The sequence below is a fragment of the Sinocyclocheilus rhinocerous genome, unplaced genomic scaffold, assembly GCF_001515625.1.
Source record: "Sinocyclocheilus rhinocerous isolate Xijiao unplaced genomic scaffold, SAMN03320098_v1.1 scaffold481, whole genome shotgun sequence".
Taxonomy (NCBI): domain Eukaryota; kingdom Metazoa; phylum Chordata; class Actinopteri; order Cypriniformes; family Cyprinidae; genus Sinocyclocheilus; species Sinocyclocheilus rhinocerous.
Genome location: NW_015657695.1, coordinates 1,069,484 through 1,092,978, shown reverse-complemented (window position 1 = coordinate 1,092,978; position 23,495 = coordinate 1,069,484). Strand labels below are relative to the sequence as shown.

At 37.1% G+C, this 23,495-nt stretch overlaps 1 protein-coding gene across 11 annotated transcripts in view; it reads right to left on the bottom strand.

Moving 5' to 3' along the window:
* The window catches only part of caskin1 (CASK interacting protein 1), a 104,306-nt gene extending 83,339 nt beyond the window's left edge, over positions 1–20,967 (bottom strand). For 8 of the 11 annotated variants that reach the window (XM_016529583.1, XM_016529582.1, XM_016529584.1 and 5 more), the window contains exon 1: positions 20,311–20,966. In XM_016529583.1, the coding sequence (XP_016385069.1) occupies positions 20,311–20,404 (94 nt within the window). In that variant the 5' untranslated portion in view covers positions 20,405–20,966. Of the gene's footprint in view, positions 1–20,310 lie in introns of all 11 variants that reach the window. The other 3 variants (XM_016529577.1, XM_016529581.1, XM_016529578.1) reach the window with 1 other exon arrangement.
* Positions 20,968–23,495: the final 2,528 nt, after the last annotated feature.

The following is a 23,495-nucleotide window of genomic DNA, read 5'->3' as shown; positions in this document are numbered from 1 at the left end:
AGAGACTGCTTTCAAAAGCAGTTTTTAAAGATCTTACCGACCCCAAACTTTTGAATGGTAGTGTAAGAGTACTTCCCTTCTACATAGCATGCAAATAGCAATACATTAAATTAGTAAAATGCCCAAATAATCAATATTCACAAAAGAGATGACTGAGATTTTGAAGTGTTGAACTACAGGACACTTTAACATCCCATAATGCCAAGAGAGATGAGTGAGCTGTCAAGATTTGTGAAGTCAAAAAAAACTAAATGGCAGAGAACTGCTAGCCAGACAGCTGGTTTCAGGTATAAATGTAATAGATGGCAAAAGCTGTTCCTTTCGGTTAAAATGTACTTGTTTAACAACACACAAGTAAATGATTTTCACAATCATATTCCAAAGAACAAAAGGGTCAAAAGCAGCTCCAGCATGGCAGTCTGGATTAATACGTCTGGAAATGTATTCATACTACACACATGCATACTTAAACATATCAACATGCATAATTAATAATCAAATAGTAAGTTCTGCATTGAATACTACGAAAGTATAAGAATTCAGACACGGCAAGAGAGGAGATGATATGATACAACAAAAACAGACAGACAGAAAGGTCAAAACAGATTGAGAGTAAACAAGACAAAGATATGCCATTGACATAGGATTTGCACATCCCATCATGGTCACTCCAAGACTTACGAAAGCACAGCCTTGACGTGTCCCGCACACTCAGTAAGCTCTATCAACAGCTTTGCTGCCCTGAATCCTCAAGGCCTGTTTCCATGGAGCTATTGCCAAAAAAATATCATCATATTTTTGTTTGTGTGCAGGCACATTTCATTGTAACTTAGTAAAAAATATTGTATCATAGTGCTGCTATGTCTATTCTTTCCACAGTTCACACTACAACTATAATGAATGCTGGGTCAAATGAGGCTGTATTACTTATTTCATTATAGATCTATTACCCACCAGCAAATTACAGCCTCTCTGTATCATTAATGCTCTCCTAATTAAAATCACAACTTCAAATTACTGAGGCCCACGTGTGTGTGTGTGTGTGCGCATATGCAAGTGCACAAACACTGTTTTTGCAGCAAAAGATTTATCTAACCTAATAATTCATAGTCAAGTTCTAGAGATAATTAACCATGCTTTATTAAACACTATGTTTTGAGAATAAGCAATATTTCACTGCATTTTCTGAATAACAATGACTGACTTCAGAGAGAATAACTACTAAAGATGTTACATCTTTCATGACTTGGAGTGAGGGAATGGAGTCTTCCTGTCATATTACAACTTAAATTCAGTTTAAATTGATATTTCTTCACTTAAAGGCATAGGTAACCCAAAAATGTAAATTCTGTCATCATTTACTCACCCTCATGTTGTTCTGTTTTTCAAAATATCTTCGTTTGTGTTCCACAGAATAAAGAAAGTCAGGTTTGGAATGACATGATGGTGAGCAGTGTTGGGGGTAACGCATTACAAGTAACGCAAGTTACGTAATCAGATTACTTTTTTCAAGTAACTAGTAAAGTAATGCATTACTTTTAAATTTACAAGAGAATATCTGAGTTACTTTTTCAAATAAGTAACGCAAGTTACTTTTTTTTCCAATTTATTGATTGACAGCTCTCCTGTCCCCATGTTGAGAGAAATCAGAAGATATTAATGTAGTTCTAAAATAAATATGAATATGCATTAATTAATCTTACTCACAAAATAAAAAAACTGATTCAGTATTCCTCAAAATGAAAAAAAAAATGCTCAGAATATGACGCAAACCTGCAACAATTAAATGTTAAACAACACAAATATACTTTATGTATTTAATCCCATTCTATTAACCAATGTCTTTGCTTCTGACCTCCGATGATCCAGTTCAACCGTACTAATAAGCAAAAATTACTCTAGACAAACATTTGAGTGTCTTTTTTTATTGCTGAAGTGTGTTGAAATGTCTTCTTCTGCATTCTACTGTACGGACGTAAATTTACTTTCCCTTCAGCCTGAGGCTTATTCATTTCACTTTTGGTGTGAAAAGGCTGTTATATTTGCCAAAAATAGAATTTTTTTATTTTAAAAACAAACAAGCAAGCCCTGTCCAGATTTAAAAAGTAACGCAAAAGTAACGTAACGGATTACTTTCCATAAAAAGTAACGAAGTAACGCAATTAGTTACTTTTTTATGGAGTAACGCAATATTGTAACGCATTACTTTTAAAAGTAACTTTCCCCAACACTGATGGTGAGTAACTGATGACAGAATAGTCATTTTTGGGTGAACTGTCCCTATAAGATAATTCTAAACTGCACGCAGGACTCTTTTTGCATCTAGTGCTACTTGTTGTGCTTCGCTGAAATGCATGTTAGCAGGATTTGGCTTGTTATGTGCAATCCGTCAGAATTATTTCAAAATACTGACACTCAGTTTCCATTACAGAGTGCTCGACAAATGTCAGCGAGGAGCCAACACCGCAGGTCACCCCGAGCAGAACCCGTCCATCAGCAATCATAAATTTCATTAGTTGACAAGATATATAGACATTGGAACCTTATCCAAGTTATTGTCCTAATGAAAGCATCCTCTTAATGGGAATTGTGTTGGAAACATTCTTCCGAGAGTGCACAGATCTAGGGACAGGACACTGTCAACCCATCCAGTGCCAAAAAGAAAGCATTTTTTGAAAGCATACAATGAAAAAGCCCTCTCTGTGATGCCAACTGTTCACTTTTTGAGATTAGTCATCTTTATTGCACTCAGACGCTATGGGCCAAATCTACAAATCTTAAGTCTACAAATGTTAGCGACTGCTCGGGTAAAAATGAAATCATCTCTGAACCAGGGTGGGCCTGCGAGACTACTTGTCTGCTACTTATAATTTTGTCCTTTCATCTTTACCCCTGCAGATTTGCCCCAATTCACACAGTGATTGTGATGCACACCATCTGGAGGCGACTCCTGCAGCACTATGACGTTACGGTGTGTGATGCAGTTCAGTGCCAGGGAATCTCCATCATCACTTCACAACAGATAAAACCACTCTGAACTGAAGACATTTTTTTCCCCAAACAAATTTAGTCACAATTTTTGTATTTTCACCAATTAAATTTAGTCAGTATTTTGCCATGTTCATTCATTTAAGTCCTTTTTATTTGCTCTATGAAAAAAACTATTTTAGTTAACTATAACATTACAAGGTAACCAAAAATGTGTGAAACTTTAATAGATGAAACTTGAACCAAATTTTTAAACATTCTGAAAAATGTATAAACACTTCTTCATTTAAACAAAAGATTTATCAAAATTTTTTTAATCAACATCAAGATACTTTTCTACAGAGCATTTCAACAGCAACTACTGTGGGATATTTCTCATTTTTTGTGAACTTCAATTAATTAATATCTTGCGGTGTGTTTCTTGCCATTTTTTAAAATTGCTTATCATCATGATGCATCTTCTATGTCTATTCCCTGTTATCATAGATTAAATTAAACAATTCTTAACACACTACACTACCGTTTTTAAAGTTTGGGGGCAGTATTATTAACATTCATAAATTGATCAAAAGGGACTGTGAAGACTTCTAACAAATATATATATGTGTTAGTATGTATGTATGTATGTATGTATGTATATAGAGAAACAAGAGACCAAAAAATGCAGATGAGCTGAAGGCCACTGTCAAAGAAACCTGGGCTTCCATACCACCTCAGCAGTGCCACAAACTGATTACCTCGATGCCACGCCGAATTGAGGCAGTAATTAAAGCAGAAGGAGACCCTACCAAGTTATTGAGTACATGTACAGTAAATGAACATATTTTCCAGAAGGCCAACAATTCACTAGAAATGTTTTTTTTATTGGTCTTATGGAGTATTCTAATTTGTTGAGATAGTGAGTTGGTGGGTTTTTGTTAAATGTGAGCCAAAATCATCACAATTAAAAGAACCAAAGACTTAAACTACTTCAGTCTGTGTGCACTGAATTTATTTAATACACGAGTTTCACAATTTGATTTGAATTACTGAAATAAATGAACTTTTCCACGACATTCTAATTTATTGAGATGCACCTGTATATATTAGATAAATGCTCTTTTGAACTTTTAATTCATCAAAAAAATCCTGAAAAATGTATCACAGTTTCCATAAAAATAATAAGCAGCACAACTGTTTTCAACATTGATAATAATGAGAAATGCTTCTTCAGCATCAAATCAGCATATTAGAATGATTTCTGGAGGATCATGTGACACTGAAGACTGGAGTAATGATGCTGAAAATTCAGTTTTGTCAACACGGGAATAAATTATAATAGAAAACAGTTGTAATTGCAATATTTCACAATATTAGTGTTTCTACCATATTTCATGATCAGATAAATGCAGACTTGGTGAGCATAAGAGACTTTTCAAAAACATTTTTAAAAATCTTACCGACCCAAAACTTTTGATTGATAATGCATTAACACTGAAAAACATCTTCAGTAAATGGAAAAGCAAGTCTATATGCTCCAGAATTCATTCTACACAAGACACAGGGATGAGTTTACAGGTTCATGGGCCTTATATTCAGAGGAGGACAATAGAAGCACAGTTCATCTGAGCCAGAGAAGGGAAGACAGGAAATCAAACAGAGCTATTTGGCAGCAGGGTTTCTCTTGCCTGTTCAAAGAGAAATCAGCTCAAAGGGGATCAACAGAAAACTAAAAAGACGTACAACTGGTTTACATTTACATAAACAAGAACATTTATGTTTTAACAAACTCCTCGTGTACCTGAGACACCCTATGTGTACCTGTTTCGCTAAGCTGCACATCTGCACTACATATTTTGCCATAACACACTAACCTTGCCCCAGCCAGGATATTTAAAAAAAATGTGCTCCTTTTATGTTCCACAGAAGAAAGAAGCTCATTTGGGTTGGAAACATAATGGAGACTAAATAATGACAGAAATTTAATTTCTGAGTGAACTATCCATTTAAACTCACTTTATGTCACAGAAGGAGTAAACAAATCCTGCATGAGTGAATTACAGGATAAAACACATGGATATATGGTGAAAACGACTCCCAGTGCCACTAAAACCGCCCTGCTCTTGAAACTTTTCCAGGGCCTAATCTCCTCCAGCAGGGAGATTCGAACTCCTTTCCTTACTTGCTCTGGGAACACAAAGAGCTTTTTCCATGTGCCAGGAACCAAACCCCTTCCTGTCTATGATAGGGCTTCTTGCATTGTGCTGCACAGGATAGGGGGTCAGGACTACTCAACCCCACTTCCATTTTCCAAAAGCATAGTTAGCCAGTGAAAATGGAATCGGGCCAACATCTGTATTGGAGGAAATGGCATATTGGACTGAGATTAAGGCGGTGGTCTTGCAAGTTGGATACCGAGAGAGGAGGCTGAGCCTGTGGAGTAGCAGTAATGAGGACTCTGTGGTTTAAGGACTGGCAGGATAGATTAAGACCACTCATTCATGTAATGAAGTGCTATAATGCTGCATCAGCAGACACTCAAACCCAGCTGATTAATCGTTGTCTGGAACGACTATAGAACATCTTATCCTCAGGACATCAATGGTTAGAAATCTAGTGTTTCACGAATCAAGCAAACTGTGGGTAAAATCTGTCAATCAGTCAATCATCATAGACAACCTACAGTTACATCATATTTACTCTGAACACTAGAGGTACGGGGGCCAAAATGTTACATTGAATAATTATACAAAAATTTTTTTTTTTTTAAATCAACTGAGAAATTGATGAATTCAAAATTAAAAACATTTAAATGTACAGTTTGATAATATACAAATAATCACTTAATAAAAATGTATATACATAAATAGAACAAAAAATATATGACGTTTTTCATTTAATACTACTATTTACTACAACATAACAACATACAATAAAAATAGTATAAAAAATAAAAGAAAATAATCAAATAAAATGGATTTTACCAGTGCACCATCATTGTGTTGTGACCGACTGTCCAGAGATTCACATTTGTGAGTCAAGTTAAAGGCTAGTAAAAGGACAGCCTTCCGTTATCTTCCATTCTCCAGTGGACTCTCTGCAGCACAGCTCCCATCCACTGCAGTGTGTTCCAGCTCATAGACCTTGCCAAGCTCCTGAAGTGCCTCCACTTCAGCTTAACACTGCACTTTAGCTAGCAGCTGGAGCTGTGCTCTAAGATAGCACACGCTGATAGCCTGATGTTGGAAAGGAGCTGGCAGTACATTCCTAATATATTCAGTACATAAAGTTGTCCAAATGAAGTTCAATGCATATTACTAATCAAAAATTAAGTTTTAATATATTTACAGTAGGAAATTTACAAAATATCTTCATGGAACATGATCTTTATTTAATGTCCTAATGATTTTTGGCATAAACGAAAAATTTATAATTTTGACCCATACAATGTATTTTTGCCTATTGCTACAAATATACCCCAGCGACTTAAGACTGGTTTTGTGATCCAGGGTCACATATATTCATACAGCGCTATCAGTGTGGCTTCTCATCTATCCAAACAAGGGCACTGACAATGAGACTAACCCTTTAGCTGAAACTGGAAGTGCAAGTTGCCACAATAACCCATTTTTGTAAGTCATCTCCACGGATATAGGTCTCAGGGCGGGGTGAACAGACATACAATGAGATAATCAGAGTCAAAAGACACACCAAAATATGAATGAGCGTGGGAATATACGTAGTATTTCAATTGTTAGCTGTGAAGCTCTGTTAATAAAGGCAATGCCAGCATCAATTTTACATTCTGTTTCCCATGGATATATTTGTGTGTCTATCTAACACTTGCTTGTTATATTCCTGATTTGTGGTTTTAAAGGGACAGTTCGCCTAAAAGGTAATTTACCCTCATGTCTGTCCACATCTGATGACTTTCTGATAACCCTTTAGTATAGGGACCAATTCTCACTATAGTTGCTTATTATTAGCATGCCTATTATAAACATATTGGCTGTTTATTAGTACTTATAAAGCACAGTCTGCATGACCATATTCTACATCCCTAATCCTTAACAACTACCTTACTGATTATTAATAAGCAGCAAATTAGGAGTTTTTTGAGGCAAAAGTTGTAGTTAATGGTTTGCTAATGGCGAGAATTGGACCTTAAAGGGGTGGTTCACTGGGTTTTTTCTAGGCTTGATTGTGTTTATGGGGTGCAGTCTAACATGTGTTAATGCTTCGTTTGTGTTAATGCTTAGCTAAACCGCCTCTAGTGCACGTCTAATCCTCCCGCCCCTCACCTCAGCGGCATGTGCTCCGGTTGTATTGTAAACAACGGCGTCGTTAATATCGCTTATCAGTTTGAGCCCAATTGAGAAGCAGATGATATTGAAGAGGATCTATTAATGCTACTGCTTATGTTAGCTTTTAATATACAGTTTTATCCTGATTAAAGCTTTAATACAGTACAGCAACTGCATGAGCGTCCATGTTTAACGCTTCACATACAGTAGCTATGTGAAAATAAGTGTATAATTGGAACAGTTCATTGCCCGGGAAGTAACTTGTTGTAGTCCCTACCAGCCGTTTTTGTAGGCATTAAACTGCCAGTATTTTAAAAGACGATATCTCAGTTTGCATTGAACTTTCAGCTTCGTAACTTTGCAGATATTGTTTATGCTCAAACAGCAACATTACACACTAACATTAAAAGAAGTGAAATCGCAATAAACCACCCCTTTAAAATAAAGTGTGACTTTCTTTCTTGTGCATGACACGAAAGGTACATTTTTGACAAATTTCTTGGCCACGTTCTTCCATATAATGAAACTGAATGGGGGGGGGGCTGTTATAAGCGCCATAAAAGAATCATAAAAGTGTCCATATGACTCATGCACTTCACTGCAAGTCTTTTGAAGCCAAACAATAGTTTGTGTGAGAAACAGGCCAAAATTTCAGTCACTATTCAGTCCTAGCTCGTCTTTGTGCATTCATGTACAACCCCAATTCCAGAGAAGTTGGGACGTTTTGTAAAATGCAGTAAAATCAAGAATCTGTGATTTGTTCCTTCTCTTTAACTTTTATTTAATTGATAAAAGTATAAAGAAAAGATTTCCAAAGTTTTGACTGACCAAAGTAAATGTATTTTTAAATGCAAATGTATATGTAAAAAATTAATTTTGTTTTTGATGGCTGCAACACACTCCAAAAAAGTTGGGACAGAGGCAAAATAAAAGTGAAAAGGTTATAGAATATCCACGTTAAACTGTTTTGAAATAGGTCAAGCCAAGGTATCCTGTTTGGGTATAAAAGGAGCATCTCAGTCTTTGCAAGCAAAGCTGGATCATGGCTCATCACTTTGTGCCAAATTTCACGAGAGAAGTGGCAAACAAATCAAAAATCACATTTTGCAATGCAAAATTGCAAAGAAATTTGTCTTTCACCAAGTACTATACATAATGTGAAAAGATTCAGGGAATCCAGAGAAATCACAGTACATGTAGGGCAAGGCAGGAAACCTCAGTTGAATGTGCTTGACCTTTGAGCCCTCAGATGGATTGCATAAGAAACCATCATGTTAAATATAGCCACATGGGCTCAGGAGTACTTCAGAAAACCACTGTCATTTATCATCGTCTGCTGCTGCATCAAGAAATGCAACTTGAAACTCTGTTACTCTAGGAGAAAGCTATACATCAATTCTATGCAGTGATGCCGCCGGGTTCTCTGGGCCAGAGCTCATCTCAGATAGTCAAAAAAAGAGTGGAAATGTGTGCTGTACTCCGATAAGTCCACATTTCAACTTGTTTCCAGGAATTAGAGTTCTCAGTCCCAAAGACCAAAGGGACCATCCAGACTTTCATTAGCGACAGAAGCAAAAGCAAACGTCTGTCATGGTATGGGGGTGCAGCAGAGCAAACAGCATGGGGGACTGGAATATATGAGAAGGTACCATTGACATGGAGGCATATACTGGGATTGTACAGAGACATATGCTGCAATCAAGATGATGTCTTTCATGGGAAGTCCATAGTAATTAGATCAAGACAATGCCAACTCTCATTCTGCATGTGCTACAACAGCGTGGTTTCGTAGAGTCCGAGTTAATGTGTTAGACTGGCCTACCTGCAGTCCAGATCTGACTCGAAAATGTATGAGCAGACATGAAAAGGAGAATCAGACAACGACGATCACAGACTGCTGAGCTTTTGAAGTCTTGTATCAAGCGAGACTGGACAAAAATTTTGCTTGCAAAACTTTAACAATTAGTATCCACAATTCCTAAACAATTAAACATTGTAATTAAAAGGACCGTTGATGTGACACAGTGTTAAACATGCCTCTGTCCCAACTTTTTTGGAGTGTGTTGCAGCCATCAAAATCAAAATCTGTTCATATTTACAAAATACTTTTACGTTGGTCAGTGAAAACTTTTTTCAAAGCTTTTGTCAATGAAATAATAGTTAAAGAGAATGAACAAATCACAGATTCTTGATTTTACTGCATTTTACAAAATGTCCCAACTTCTCTGGAATTGGGGTTGTATAATAAAGTATAATATTTATACTTTATTTTATTTCAGCTTAAATTATATTAACAAAAATGTTTTTAATAGTTTGATTTAATGCTAATAACCCTGCACCAAAGGCAATAACTGTAACGATAAAGTTAATTATCGTTCTAATTCTATGAGAGTAAGTCAACACCACACGGCTATAATGATAACAACAAAAGGAACAATATTACTGGAATCACTTTCAGAAATTTTTTTTTCCAACTGATGAGCTATAAAAACACTGAAAATCAGAATCCAGATGACTTTAAAGAGCTCAAGCATTAATGTCAATGTAAAAATGTCGGTCACTATTCAGTCCTAGCTCTTCTTTGTGCATTCATGAGCAGTAGTGAAGTCTGATTAGTCACTAAACATTCTTTTGAATCCGAATTTTTCAATGAATTGGTTGATCCAGTTCACAAATCCGGTCTTAATGATTCATTCATAGATAGGGTTCTCAAGTTCACATTGCAACGTTTAACAGTCCACTGAAGAGGAAGATTATCAATCATACAGGTTTGGAATGGCATGAGGGGAAGCAAATGACAGAATTTTCATGTTTTTTTACTATTCTTTTAAAGTCACCATGGGATCAAAACTGACAATTGCTATTTGTAATGGAATAATACATTGTTTATTATAAATGATTCATCCATGCAGCATGTTACTTTTTTTTTAGTAATATTTAATTAAACATGAACTTCCCTTTGCAATGACAGATCTTTTTTTTTCTCATTCGAAAAGCTGTTTCACTTAGATTTATGTCACAATAGGGATGAAAAGACGATCGCAACTTCCGTTAGATGCTGATATTAAATATGTGAGACTAAAAGCCATCTTTGTTGAAAGCAAGTTAAATTACAGTTTCAACAAAAAAAATGTAAAGTATAATTTTGTGCTGGAGGGATTTCTCTACCCACACATGACTGCAAGACGAAGGCATCTGTTTGAAATAGGGAGCAGAGAGATAGCAAGCGATAAGGAAAGCAGGATGGGCCTGACAGATCCCCAGGACAAGGCATCTGTTATCCAGAGCTGCTTCTGAGTGACGCCGAAGTCTGGAGGAATGTAGGCTATGCCCAGTTCCATGCAGTACATATCAAACTTTATCCCTGCCACAGAGCTGAACGAGACCAAAATATATGAGAATCTGCATAGCAGACAGCCACATTAGCCATGGGCAACTTTTATCTTCATCCTGGGCATCCCAAAACTAGCGATCTCAGCCCCTAATCTCTGCCAGGACCACTCTCTCAGTGTGGCACCTGTAAACCCTGGCACCATCTGCCTGCTCTCTGCTGCCCTGTTGGGCACCATTAGCACACACACAGGAGAAGCAGCCTGATCTTTGAACCAATCTCATGCAGCGAACAGCCCACCAGTTCAGTAGGGTAGTGCTAGGATGACTGGGAAACAGACTCAACCTGCAGAGCCTGATGAGATTTGAGATAACATACAGTCACTGGGTCAGTCATCATGAAATGAATCCTCATTAATAACCTGTTGAAGATTATAATCCATGGTGCGGAAATCCACAATCATGATAAGCCCTTTACTCAATGGACAAATCTGACATACTGTACAATGATGCAAAGTAAATATGACACAAGGGTTAAATAGTAGAGCTTACAACCTACATCCTATTTCACTTTTATTAACTATATAGTGGTTGTTATCACCGCATTACATTCAGGAACGATCATTTGCATTTTGGATTAAAGATCGTTCACGCCCAGGCAGTTTATTTTAGTATTATTTATAAACAATTATTGTTTTAATAATATTTTTAATCAGCTTTTTTATATTTTTAGCTTTCATTTTAATAATAGTTTTAACATAAGTATTAATATTATTAATGTTTTAATTTTTATTTATTTCCAGTTAGTAATTTTAACACTTTTTAAACTTAAAACTTTCATTTTTTTAAGAAAGATGTTCATCTAATATTTATACTTTATTTTATTTCAGCTTAATTTAAATTAACAAAAATGTTTTCAATAGTTTAATTTAATGCTAATAACCCTGCACCAAAGGCAACAACTGTAACGATAAAGTTAATTATAGTTCTAATTCTATGAGAGTAAGTCAACACCACACGGCTATAATGATAACAACAAAAGGAACAATATTACTGGAATCACTTTCAGAACAATTTTTTCCGACTTATGAGCTATAAAAACACTGAAAATCAGAATCCAGATGACTTTAAAGAGCTCAAGCATTAATGTCAATGTCAGTGTCACTTTATTTATGAAGCACTATTTAAACAACAACTGTTGACCAATTTGCTGTACTTAGCATTACATAAAACAAATAAAAATACGACAAATAACAGACAATAAAACAAATAGCATAGCACTGCATCTTCGATTAAAAGCTATGGCAAACCAATAAGACTTCATAAGAGTCTACAAAAACTGCAGTGTATGCTTATAATAAACATAACGTAAGATAATACAGTTATCGTTCTTGGTGTGAACAGGCCTTAAGAATGGAGGAAACTGAAATCTTATAAGTCACTCAGCTCTCCATGAATAAAATGTACCACTATGGTTTGGCAAAATCAAGTATTATAAGCCACAATGTAACCACATAAAGTATGGAAACATGCATTTTTACAAAATAAGATGTATTATGACCATCATAAACGCAATCATAATGGATGAATCTGTGGAAAAATCAGCAATGATTTCACAGAAACACAAAGCTCTGTTTGATGACTAGCAGAGGATCAGCAGCGCATTTCATCAGCGTCAATACTGAAGAGAGCCGATGGAGCTCTCGGTGCTAATTCTTACTGCCAATTCTTTTAAAGCACTCCTAAGAATCAACCTGACAGGAGATTATGTCTAAAAGGGGAGTTCACACTGACAGTGATTTGCAAAGTGTCCCGACGGCATTTCTGGTGACATAAGCAACAATGAACTTTATGCAAATGAGCAGTGGCAGTGTGGCACAATAAATACGGCGATTATAATAGCAGTGCAGATACAGTTAGATACTGTAGCATGGTATGGAGTATGAATGCCTACTACAAACCAATAGCACAATGACTAGAGATTTAATTAGTGTAAACAGGCTTCAGTTGTCAAATAACAAATGTAGACAGTCTCTATGATACTCTTTTTAACCTTCAACATCAGACAACACAAAGAATATCGTCTTCATGCAAACATCCTACTGATTGTTCTCATCAAAGCATCTATAAGCCCTTTATTTATTGTGGAAACAATGACAGCAGAATAACTCTTTGAACGTAATTAAGACAAATATATGTGCCAAGAACATGCAGCTCTGACCAGATTTAAAACGGATCCAAACCTTTTTTACCATAAAGTTCCATTAGATCCATTATTACAGTAAAGCTTTTTCTAAGGTCTGTGCATGGCGAGTTAAGACAAAAAAGGTCGAATGAAAAAAAAAAAAAAAAGAGAAAAAAAAAACGGAACATTTGACAATTTTAAAAATATTCATTGCCTTTTCAAGCCATTTGGACTCCTCAAATGGAAAAGCTTGGGAAAATGCTCTGCTTGATAGTGATGTGATACATGACATCATCACTAAAAGAGAATAGGCAAAGAAAACAGCTCAAAGTTGAAACCTTTGCCATGCGCGTGACTAATTGAACACAAAGTGTGAGTTATGGTTTATTAAAAGCGGGCCTGAGTGGAGAGAATTAATTCACAGACTAGATTGGATTGAAATAACTTGGAGCTACACTGGGAGGAAGATTAATGTCACGAGGGGGAGAAACGTCCATTTCCTCAACAGACTGGGTCTGTGGCTGAGACAAATGCCTGACTCCACTCGCCCCTCTTGGAAAGTGTGATCCGATGAGCGGCAAGCGGTTTATTGAAGAGAAAAATAATCATAAAAATGAAACGATCCTACAGTTGGGAGCTAGGAAAGCAGGGACGACACTCTTGGAAAATGTGTGGGAAGCTATTTCTGAAATTCTGACAGAAAAATATTATGTTCCCTGAACAGGCCCACCTGTTCTGAACCGTCACAGCATAACTTAATATTTGGTGCTTCTCCTATAATGCAATATGGCAAACCCATCTTCACTATTTTTTCTTTTGCAAAGCGGATGCACAAAGTGAATTTAGGCATCACAACATTAAACTGTGAATATATATAAGATTTTTAAAAGAAGTCTCTTATATATAATAGTACTGCAATTTAAAGGGGTCATATGATGCTGCTAAAAAGAAACCAGCACGGATCAGCTCCAGGCATGACGAAGCAGATATCGTCCTCTTTTGGAAGACCAAACAAAGTAGTTTCACTTTCACAACGAAACACACAGCGCATTCACAACATGGCGGCAGCAACAATACTACAGCCAGAATAAAAGTTACGCCGTCTTTCTTTGCGTGAACATTTGGGCGTCGTTATGCAGATCTTCCCACATAGTGACGTAGACATGTGGGGGCGTGTTAGAACGAGCCGTTTTAGGTAGGTGTGGCTGGCTCTTAACTTTTATAAAGAATATCTCTTTGGATTTGAGACTTTAGTCTTTGCAACTTTACAGATCTTCTTTATGCACCAAGAGCTTGTAACACTCCAAAGAGAAAGGAAAAATTTAAATCGCATCATATGACCCCTTTAAAATAACTCTTCTATTCGACTATATATGATATGGTACCAATTTATCATGCATCCCTATAATGTGCAAATTTCCTCCCCGATTGTAATAGCTGCTCCACGCCTGTGAGCACATATCAAGCCAGATCTCCTCATGCACACTCTAGACGGAAACTTTAATCATGCCTGAGATCTGTAAGGATCAGATGGATTCAGGTTTGCTGGATATGTGATCTGTTCATCTGTTGTAGCCCCAGCGGACAGTTCCAGCAGACAGAGACATCTGCACTCTTTCTCAGCAGGCAGCCACAATTCTCCTCACAGCTGCCTGTCGGTCAGCTCACCCCAGTCCAACATCTGGATGTAAAGATCCTCAATATCAATCAGGATTCTTTATTTTCAGTAACATCGGATTTACTGAGTCACTCTTTCTTAGTCAGTCGCTCATTAAATCGGTTTATTTGCGGTGAGCATTATGATGGATGACTGCTGCAGTGCCTTCATTAGAAACGTATACTACTGAGAAGGTTTAGCAAAAATGTTGTTTCTGAGGTAACTGAATGGAATATATTTCAGAGTGATTCAAGATATTTTATGAGGGGAAAAAAAGAAGGTACTTGATTATCCATTAAACATTGACTGGATTGTTAAAAAAAAGTGTTAAAATTGTAATTTAAAAAAATAATAATAATACTAAACATTACACCATTGTAAAGTATTCATAACCATGTGTGCTGTAGTGTATTTAAAGTTGCATTTATTGAATGTCTCAAAATTCAGTTTCAATTATCAATTCCGGTTGGATTTTCAGGTGATGTTCTTTAGCACTGCGGCATATAAGAAATGACAAAACACACAGTCCACTATCCAGCCTCTCTCTCTGTCCACCCACCCACCTCCACTATACCCACGACTTCATTGTGTGAGCTTACATAACAGCTGTCAGCCTTCATCCCGTTTCTCTTCACACCTCTCATCGATGTTCACAATAGCACAAGGTTTATAGACTTTTAAAACTGTACGAGGGCGTTTTTCGACCATTTAGACTATCAATTTGCTGATTTTGTTATGTATAAATACTACGGGTTTATCATCAAAACCGCAATTATACACTTAAGGCTATTATAACGAAACGTAAACAGATTTAATGTGCACCGTGCTGGGGAGTCTGATCAAAGTGATAGTGATAAGCACATTTATACACACCAGACTAGTTCAGGAGCATGCTGGGAGGAATCAGCCACAGTTAATGTGCTTAAGAATTCTGTCGCCCCCTCTACCTTCAGGATTATGTGGGTCAGGTCCTCAGATTAATGTCATGTGCTGCAAATGCTCCAGGGGACCAAGGCAAAAACAAGACAATGGGTGGCTGACATTCTCTCAGTGAACTATTGTTGTATTACACATACTGATACAGATAACTGATAACTTTTAACTACAACTACAACTTTTTTAATCTGGTGTGGCAGAACTACATATATACTGTATATATTTATAAGAAAACAGTGAAGTTATATTAGTTAATATGCAATAATTAATGCATCATGAAATATCAAATAAAAAAAATCTAAAAATGAACAATACATTCAAAGCATTTATTATTAATCCTGTTTAATGTTCATTTTAACATATACTAATGCATTTGAAGTAATATAAATTAACATTGATGCATTATGAAGGAACATGAATTAACAAAGAACAACAGTAAGTTAACATTAACCTAGATAAATGCTGAAAAAATGTTGTTTATTGTTAGTTTATGATATTTAATGCATTAACTAATGTTGTTGAATTGAGCCTCACTGTAAAATGATAGAGAGAAAACATTTCACATACTAATTAGCAGTTATTTCTAAAATAAAACTGTTAACGATTTACTTTTGAAAACATATTTTGAACATCATACTAAATAATATTCAATTACACTATAAAAGAATAAAAGAATAAGAAACTAATATTAAAGACTAATTACTAACTAATAAACGACTAATATTTTTATATCTAAACAAATGCATGAACTTCATAACATATAGCCAGAATACAAACAAATTAGGACATTTTATAATAATGTGTGATTGTCTTTAATTTAACTTATGATGCCATATGGCTTAGTTTCTGATACAATACCAAAAATGTTCACTACAAAAACAAAACTTTCACACTTAACCAGTTGTTTCACTACTCCTGTACTGACCCAGTTGCTTTTATATTGCTTAATTTTAAAATTAGAATTTCATTTCATCATTAGTTTTCAAGTGTGAAAAGAGAAAACTTCAGGGAGGATCACTGCAAATTAATATTTTGATGCTTTGAGTACTTACTGAACTCTGATTTTGTTATATAATCTTTGGATAGATCATGTTGTGTCATGTCAACCACCCACATTCCATTTACACTTGTCCTGGACGGTCACACAGATGTCAGATATCTCCATGGATACCCACTGCAGAGGATTTCCAACCACCTGACAAACCCCTTGAGCTCGGAGCCTATAAATATGCAGAAAAAAAACATCCTCCAACCACATCCTACCAATTTCAACAGTATCATTACTTCGGTGAGCTGAGAGTCATCCATCAATCTAGCACTTCACCCCTACAACATTCATTTTCTCACCAGATTTGTCTCACTACAAAACGCCAGAATCAAGCCGGCATAGGAAAGCAGAATGGGCGAGGCCTACAACGATCTGAGTTTTTTCTCCTTAGGGACCCCATATGTTTCGACTGCTAAAATAGCTCGGCTCTAATTGCTGCTGGGACATGTGAACAGGTTGTAGAGGTGGAGAACAGATAACCCATCCAGTCATGTCTTCATCAGTATGTTGAGTCACGCTCTGCAATGTTCCACTCGCTTCATTCTAATGAAACTAATCAGCAATTTACTGCAGTAAGATATACTGTATTCCAGATGTTCTTTCTGTAGGCTTCTGCAGCGAATGCTTGTGGAAAAGGTGGAGAATGTGCTGAATACGTGGAAAAATTCTGTGCAGATATCGTCTGGAAACACTCTTTCCAATTCACCCTCCCTCTGGGCTCATATACACACTTACACCTCCGTATGCAGACCACAGTACTGCAGATAAATGGACAAAAAAAACAGGTTCACCCCCATTGAGAAACAAATGCCTCCGTGTGAGACATCTGCACGAGAGTCATGCTCACCGCTAAAATCCCCTAGAGGTGGCCAACCATCCAGTGAGATGTGAAAGTTTCGTTGTGTCAGAGTAACTGATGGCTTTCCAGTCTTATTTCTGCTTCCCTTGCTTTCCCTCCCAGCACTCTTTCCTCTTTTCTTTCTCTCTCTCTCTCTCTCTCTGCGACTCACTTAAAGCCATCTGCACTGTAATTCAATCATCACTCCAAGCAGTGGAAGTAATGATTACTTGGATTAGCTACAGGGCTCCAAGCCACTGTCTTAATATTGACTGGCAGTGACTGCAAATATGAGTTCGGCCAGCAGCTTCGTTTCAGTTTTTGGGGGATGTTTTATGATGTTTTCTGAACTCCCATCATCATACTGCCAATATTTTGCAAGATACGTGCATGCTATTTTAAGATAGATAGATCATAACATGCAATGTGGCAATAATGTACATAAATACTGAGTACAGAAGCATGCACTACCAGGTCACACATGGAAGTTAACATTCAACAACAGCATACAAATTTCACAATTAACAAAAATTTTAGATTTAAACATTACGGAGCATTACAACCAAAAACAACAACAAAATAAACCTGCAAATAGTACGCAAATGCAACTGCATAATTTATTAAATGACACAATGCATGCTGGGAACCTAAGCACCAGCACAGGACACCAAACTATTAGAATTAATCTTTAAATGTGTTACTAAGAAATGGAAGATTACTGTAATGCATACACAAATATTAACTGTAATTCTACAGCACTATGCTGCTTCATTATTTTCTGCTTCTGTTCACTATGAGGTCATTTAATTGTAATGAAATTAAATGCTGTACTAATGTAAATGTACTAGCACCAGCCAGGAATATACTCTAAATTAATATTAAAATGTTTACAAATGTATAAAGGAAACGCTATCTGCTGTCTTCTGTAAATGTTTCAATGTTTAAGAATTATTTGCATCTCCAGAAGTATTTGGGTATAAAACCAAAATGTTCTCAAAGCCAAAAGGTCTTGCTACCAGCCACTTGGTTGTTCAAAGCTACAGTCAATATTATCTTGAACGAAAAAGCTATGGTTTCATCATAATTGGATTTTTGTACAAAACAAAAGCAGGTACAGTATTTCAGTCAATTGACCAAAACTTTGTTACAGAGCCCATACAGCATCCAGCCCAACCAATCACTGTCAAGCAGGAGACTGCAGTTGCTGTGACTGGAACTAATTGGCTTCTGGGTAGCTTTGTGTTTCCAATACAGAGGTGGAGCTTTACATAAAAGCCAACCAACACTTTCACAAAGGCTTATCACTCTCTGTTTGAAGAAGCTGATTCATTGTTTTTGTGTGAAATGCATTAACCTGTCTGTAAAGCTCTACTTCATTTCATGAGCATGTGAACTCCACACAGATTTTCATAAAAGCAGCTCTCAAAACACCTATATGTGAAATGACAAGTGAAATGACTTACAATAACAAACCATGACCTGAAACAACCGACTATAAAAGACATAATACTCCAAGATTATATCACAGTCAGTGTTTTTCCCACAGAGCAGCCTCACACACATTCAGTGCCAAAAAGCTGTCATAGTTTACAGCATAAATGTACGTGTTGCTTCGGTGGCACGAAGCCAAGTGATGAAGCTCACTGGCAGCTCGTTCCTCTCTCTCCTATTGTGAAAGTGCAGTGATGTGGATGCACCTCATGCTCGTTCACCCCATCATTACAGGGGGCAGCGTTTAGCCGAGCAGGAGTGTGCTGCTGCCACACTGGAGAACAGGCAAGGGGGGAAAGGAGACGAGTGCAGAGACAGAGCCTGGTGCTCAGAGGAGCGTCGTGACGGCCGTGGCTCTCTTCCTTGAGCCCCCGGGGTTATTCTAATCCGAACACGCTCAGCGCAGACAGGCATGTAAGACAAAGAAATCTCAGTCCAGCTGTTGTGTGAGACACTGTTGATAATGTCACAGATGTGGTGGAGGAGGAGATAGAAAGCAGACCAGCACAATGCATTCTGAGATGCAGCCACCTCAGTTTGTGGTGTTCAAAGCAGAACAGCAATGAGAAACTCAATCCAGGTGGGCATATGAATGTTCACGCTTGCTTTTCAACTGAAAATATAAAACTACCAAGCAAATCAGGGTCTCACTGGGGAATTGTGTTTTGTTTTTGTTTTTTCCATTTCTCAACTACAAATATATTTCATGTTTACCAGACAGCTGTGTCTAGAATTTTCTGCCTCTTGAAAGACATTCATTTCCAAAACAATCTCATTAATGTTCATATAACTCTCATGCACAAACAGCACTCATTAACATCCAAAACGCCCCTTTTCGACGGTGAAAACATCAGAATAACTTGCACATTGCAAATCAAGTGAATAACGTCACTTGATTTGGGGGGGGGTTATCATTGATAACCGTGAATTCAAGCAGATGTTACCAGACAGCTGTGTCTAGAATTTTCTGCCTCTTGAAAGACATTCATTTCCAAAACAATCTCATTAATGTTCATATAACTCTCATGCACAAACAGCACTCATTAACATCCAAAACGCCCCTTTTCGACGGTGAAAACATCAGAATAACTTGCACATTGCAAATCAAGTGAATAACGTCACTTGATTTGGGGGGGGGTTATCATTGATAACCGTGAATTCAAGCAGATGTGATGTTCATCAGGATCGGTTGTGTTCCGTAATCACATTGGGAACCCTCTCTCCTGCTGAAAAGACCAGCTCAGTCCAGTAATGAATTTCCATACTGGTATGGACCACCAAAACCAAGATGTGCACCAAGACGACTGACCTTGATGGTAACGCTAGTGAAGAAGCTTGATGAGGACATCAGCACTCAAAACACAACATCATTTTCTATTTCCAAACAGCTTGAATGAAATCTAAACAGCTCTTGCCATAATTAAAGGGTAGGGCAAGTGTTTGCCTTCTCTTCTGAAAGTAGATCCAACTACTCACGATCTCTCTTGCCTCTATCAGCCATAACAACATGGCAAGCAATAACGTAAATGCTTTTTTTAATCAAGCAAAACCTACTTGCTTTCCCAGGTTTGGGCCTCTGCAGTAGCTTCTGCACCGTCATCAGGTCCTCAGTCTTCACCGCTTGCAGTAATTCCTGATCTTTCCCCATCGTTATTTATTTTACATCCAAAGCATCCTCTGAACGTGTGTGTAGTGTTGCCCGGAGAGCTCCTCTGCGGATCCTCCCTCTTGCGATGGAGCTGCAGGGCGCGATGATGATGATGATGATGATGCACACTGGCGGAAGGATGCTGGAATACTATAGAGCTGGTGCAGCTGGATCCTGCGAATCACAGATGTTCGTATTCCGGTGTCTAGAGGGTAATTTAAGCACCACGGTGACGGATTTAACGCATCGGTGATGGATCGGATCTTCAGTCTGCGTTGCGATGACCAAAACTGAACAGTCTGTTCTAGAAAACCATCATCAGATAAACCAGCTCCAAACACGTTTTGGTGGCGTGAGCGGATCTGATGCGATGCATTCGAAAATGCTAAATCAATGTTTCTTTAAAATTCCCAAGAGCGGTTTTTCCTGGGATCCGTGAGGCTGTGCTGGAGACGCATCAGTCGGCGGTGCCATCGCTCCGTAGTACTCGCACCGTTATTTTCTGTGCTGCGATGGGTCTATACAAGGAGCGTGCAATGTGCATTTATTTCCCCAACCTTGGATTGGGCTGACATTGCTGTGGTAAATGACTCCGCTTCATCCAGAGGGCGGTCACAAATTGTAGGAACACCCCCCTATTCCAGTGTTGACAGCCACATGAGTTTATGCACTGCTGTATGTATCATAACACATGCTGATGAAATCTGCCTTGTTCTGAAGCTGGCACTAGAAACTTTGTAACGATCTTGTTTTGTACATTACACCGACGTGCCAAAAGTGGATTGCACCAGCCAGGACAAAAACGTAACTCACCTGAGCCCTATAAGGAAACCCGTTTAACGTTAGTCCTTGAAACGAACTAGTAGGCTATATGTAGTTTTATGCAACAAGTAATTATTTTTAATTTGTAAATAATCCAGTAGTCACCAGTAGCCTGTAATGAAGTAGTCGCTAATAGTTATTAGTGCAATAATGCAAGTATGTATTCCATTTTCAAATATTGGTAAATTGTCACTAGTAACAAATATTAACAAAATGTCACAATAAAGTAGCCATTTGCTAGTCATTACATGTGCATAAAGCACATAAATCACATAAGAAATGTTACTAACAACAATTGATACTAGTTGTTAGTGATTAGTTTAACGTCTCTACTGGATTAAGTAGTATCTAATGAGTTATGAGTAATTTAGTTAATAATAAAATATTAAAATGTATTTGCCACTATTGGATTAATCACTTGATTAATGTAATAAAACAAACAAACAAGCAAACAAAAAACTACTAGTACCATAAAATAGGCTACATACTAGTTAGTCTAAATGAATTTTGCCAATTTATCTCCATGGATGTTGGAAAGTACATTTCCAAGAGCAAGATTAAGCATTTCAGACCTGCACTATCTAGGATGCTATGATTCATGGCATTTTTCTTGGTTCTGCTTGCAGTTGTTTTTCTTACCTCTCAAATCCAGCAAATGCTGTCAGTTCTTCAGTTTGAAGGAGCCTGAAGATTACAAAGTAGGGTACAAAAAGCGCTGGGCTGCATGAAGCCTGCATAACAAAACTGTTCCCTGAATACCTGCTCAGAGTTATTGTCTTAACTACATGGGGTTTCTTTCAGAGTCTCTTATATCCAAGTCAAAGCACAATGACCCTCTTTCAGAGCAGAATCCAGTCACGACTGTCATGTTGTATTCACAGCTATACTTAACACTACATTTACCACCATTTTCTCAAAATATCTTCTTTTTTGTTTCACAAAAGTAAAAAGTCATATAGGTGATGTGAGAGAGAGTAAATGTTGACAATTGAACTATCCCTTTGTCATTTTATTGTGTAAAAATACTTTAAATTTCAAATGATGATATACAAATGACTAATTTGCCCTAATCATCACCATCATTAATACCTGCACACCCTTCACCCAGACATTACTGACCCTGTGCAACATATTGTACAACATCTGACTGTGATCCAGCGCCATCCAGTGTTACATGATAGAAAATCAGTTCTAAGATGCCATATAACTCTTGCAAACCTCTAGTGTTTACTGAGCACATTACAATTCAGCTGTCAATTTTTTTGCAGAGAGAAAGCAGTGAATGGGTGGAGACAGGCCTTTTGTGGCTACCACCCTTTCTAAAGACACTGTATTCAACTCCAATGAAACGTGACAATATCATATTTCATGTGGTCTCACCATTTTCTGACAGTTCTGAAAGCCTTTAGGTGTCATACATATTTTTTTTTTTTTTTTGCAAAAATTGAAATAATATTAAATAAGACCTTGAGTGCTTAATTCCTATAATCTTGTGCAATAAATATTCTAATACATAATAAATAGTTAAACTATAAAATGTTTTCTCACAGCCAGCTTTGCAAGAGGAAATATTTAGGAGCAATATCCCAGCATCAAGCACTGTTAGTCATGTAGGCTGTAAGTGAAATGCACAGGAGTGATCATTTACATTTGCCTAAAGAATAAATATGATGTTCATGTTACTTCATAGCTGGTAAAGGGTATTTGACTTGCTGTACACAAAGGAGGAGCTCAAGGATAAGGCTCAACTCAAGCTCCAATTTACTCCCTATGAGACTACTAAATGGATGAAGATAGCTACTGTATATAGGGCAGAAAGAAATCTTAAAGGAGTGAGGATGGAGGTGGGGAGGAGGAGACATGCCAGAAGGACTGTTGCTAAAGTGAGGCAAGCAGCAGCTTATATCTAAAGGTTGATTAGAAGATTAGATAAGCAGCTCCTTCTGAACCCTAGAATTTAATTTAGAGGCAAAAACGCTGTGATAAAAGGCCTTTGTATTTATACAAGTACTTTGGCATTGCAGAGTTATTTCAAGCTTTAAGAGTTCATATCATAACATACCATATATTTAATGAGTCATCACATAATAACACAGTATGTATAATTGGCTTTCATTGCCCACACAAAGCAGCTACTAAACCTCTGGTGCTACAAAACTGTTCAACAGTGAACATATTCAACACCAGCACAGTAAATGCATAACCTGATTGTAGACATCCAACTTTACTCTAACATTAAACAGCCACTGAAAACCCCACATGAATGAAT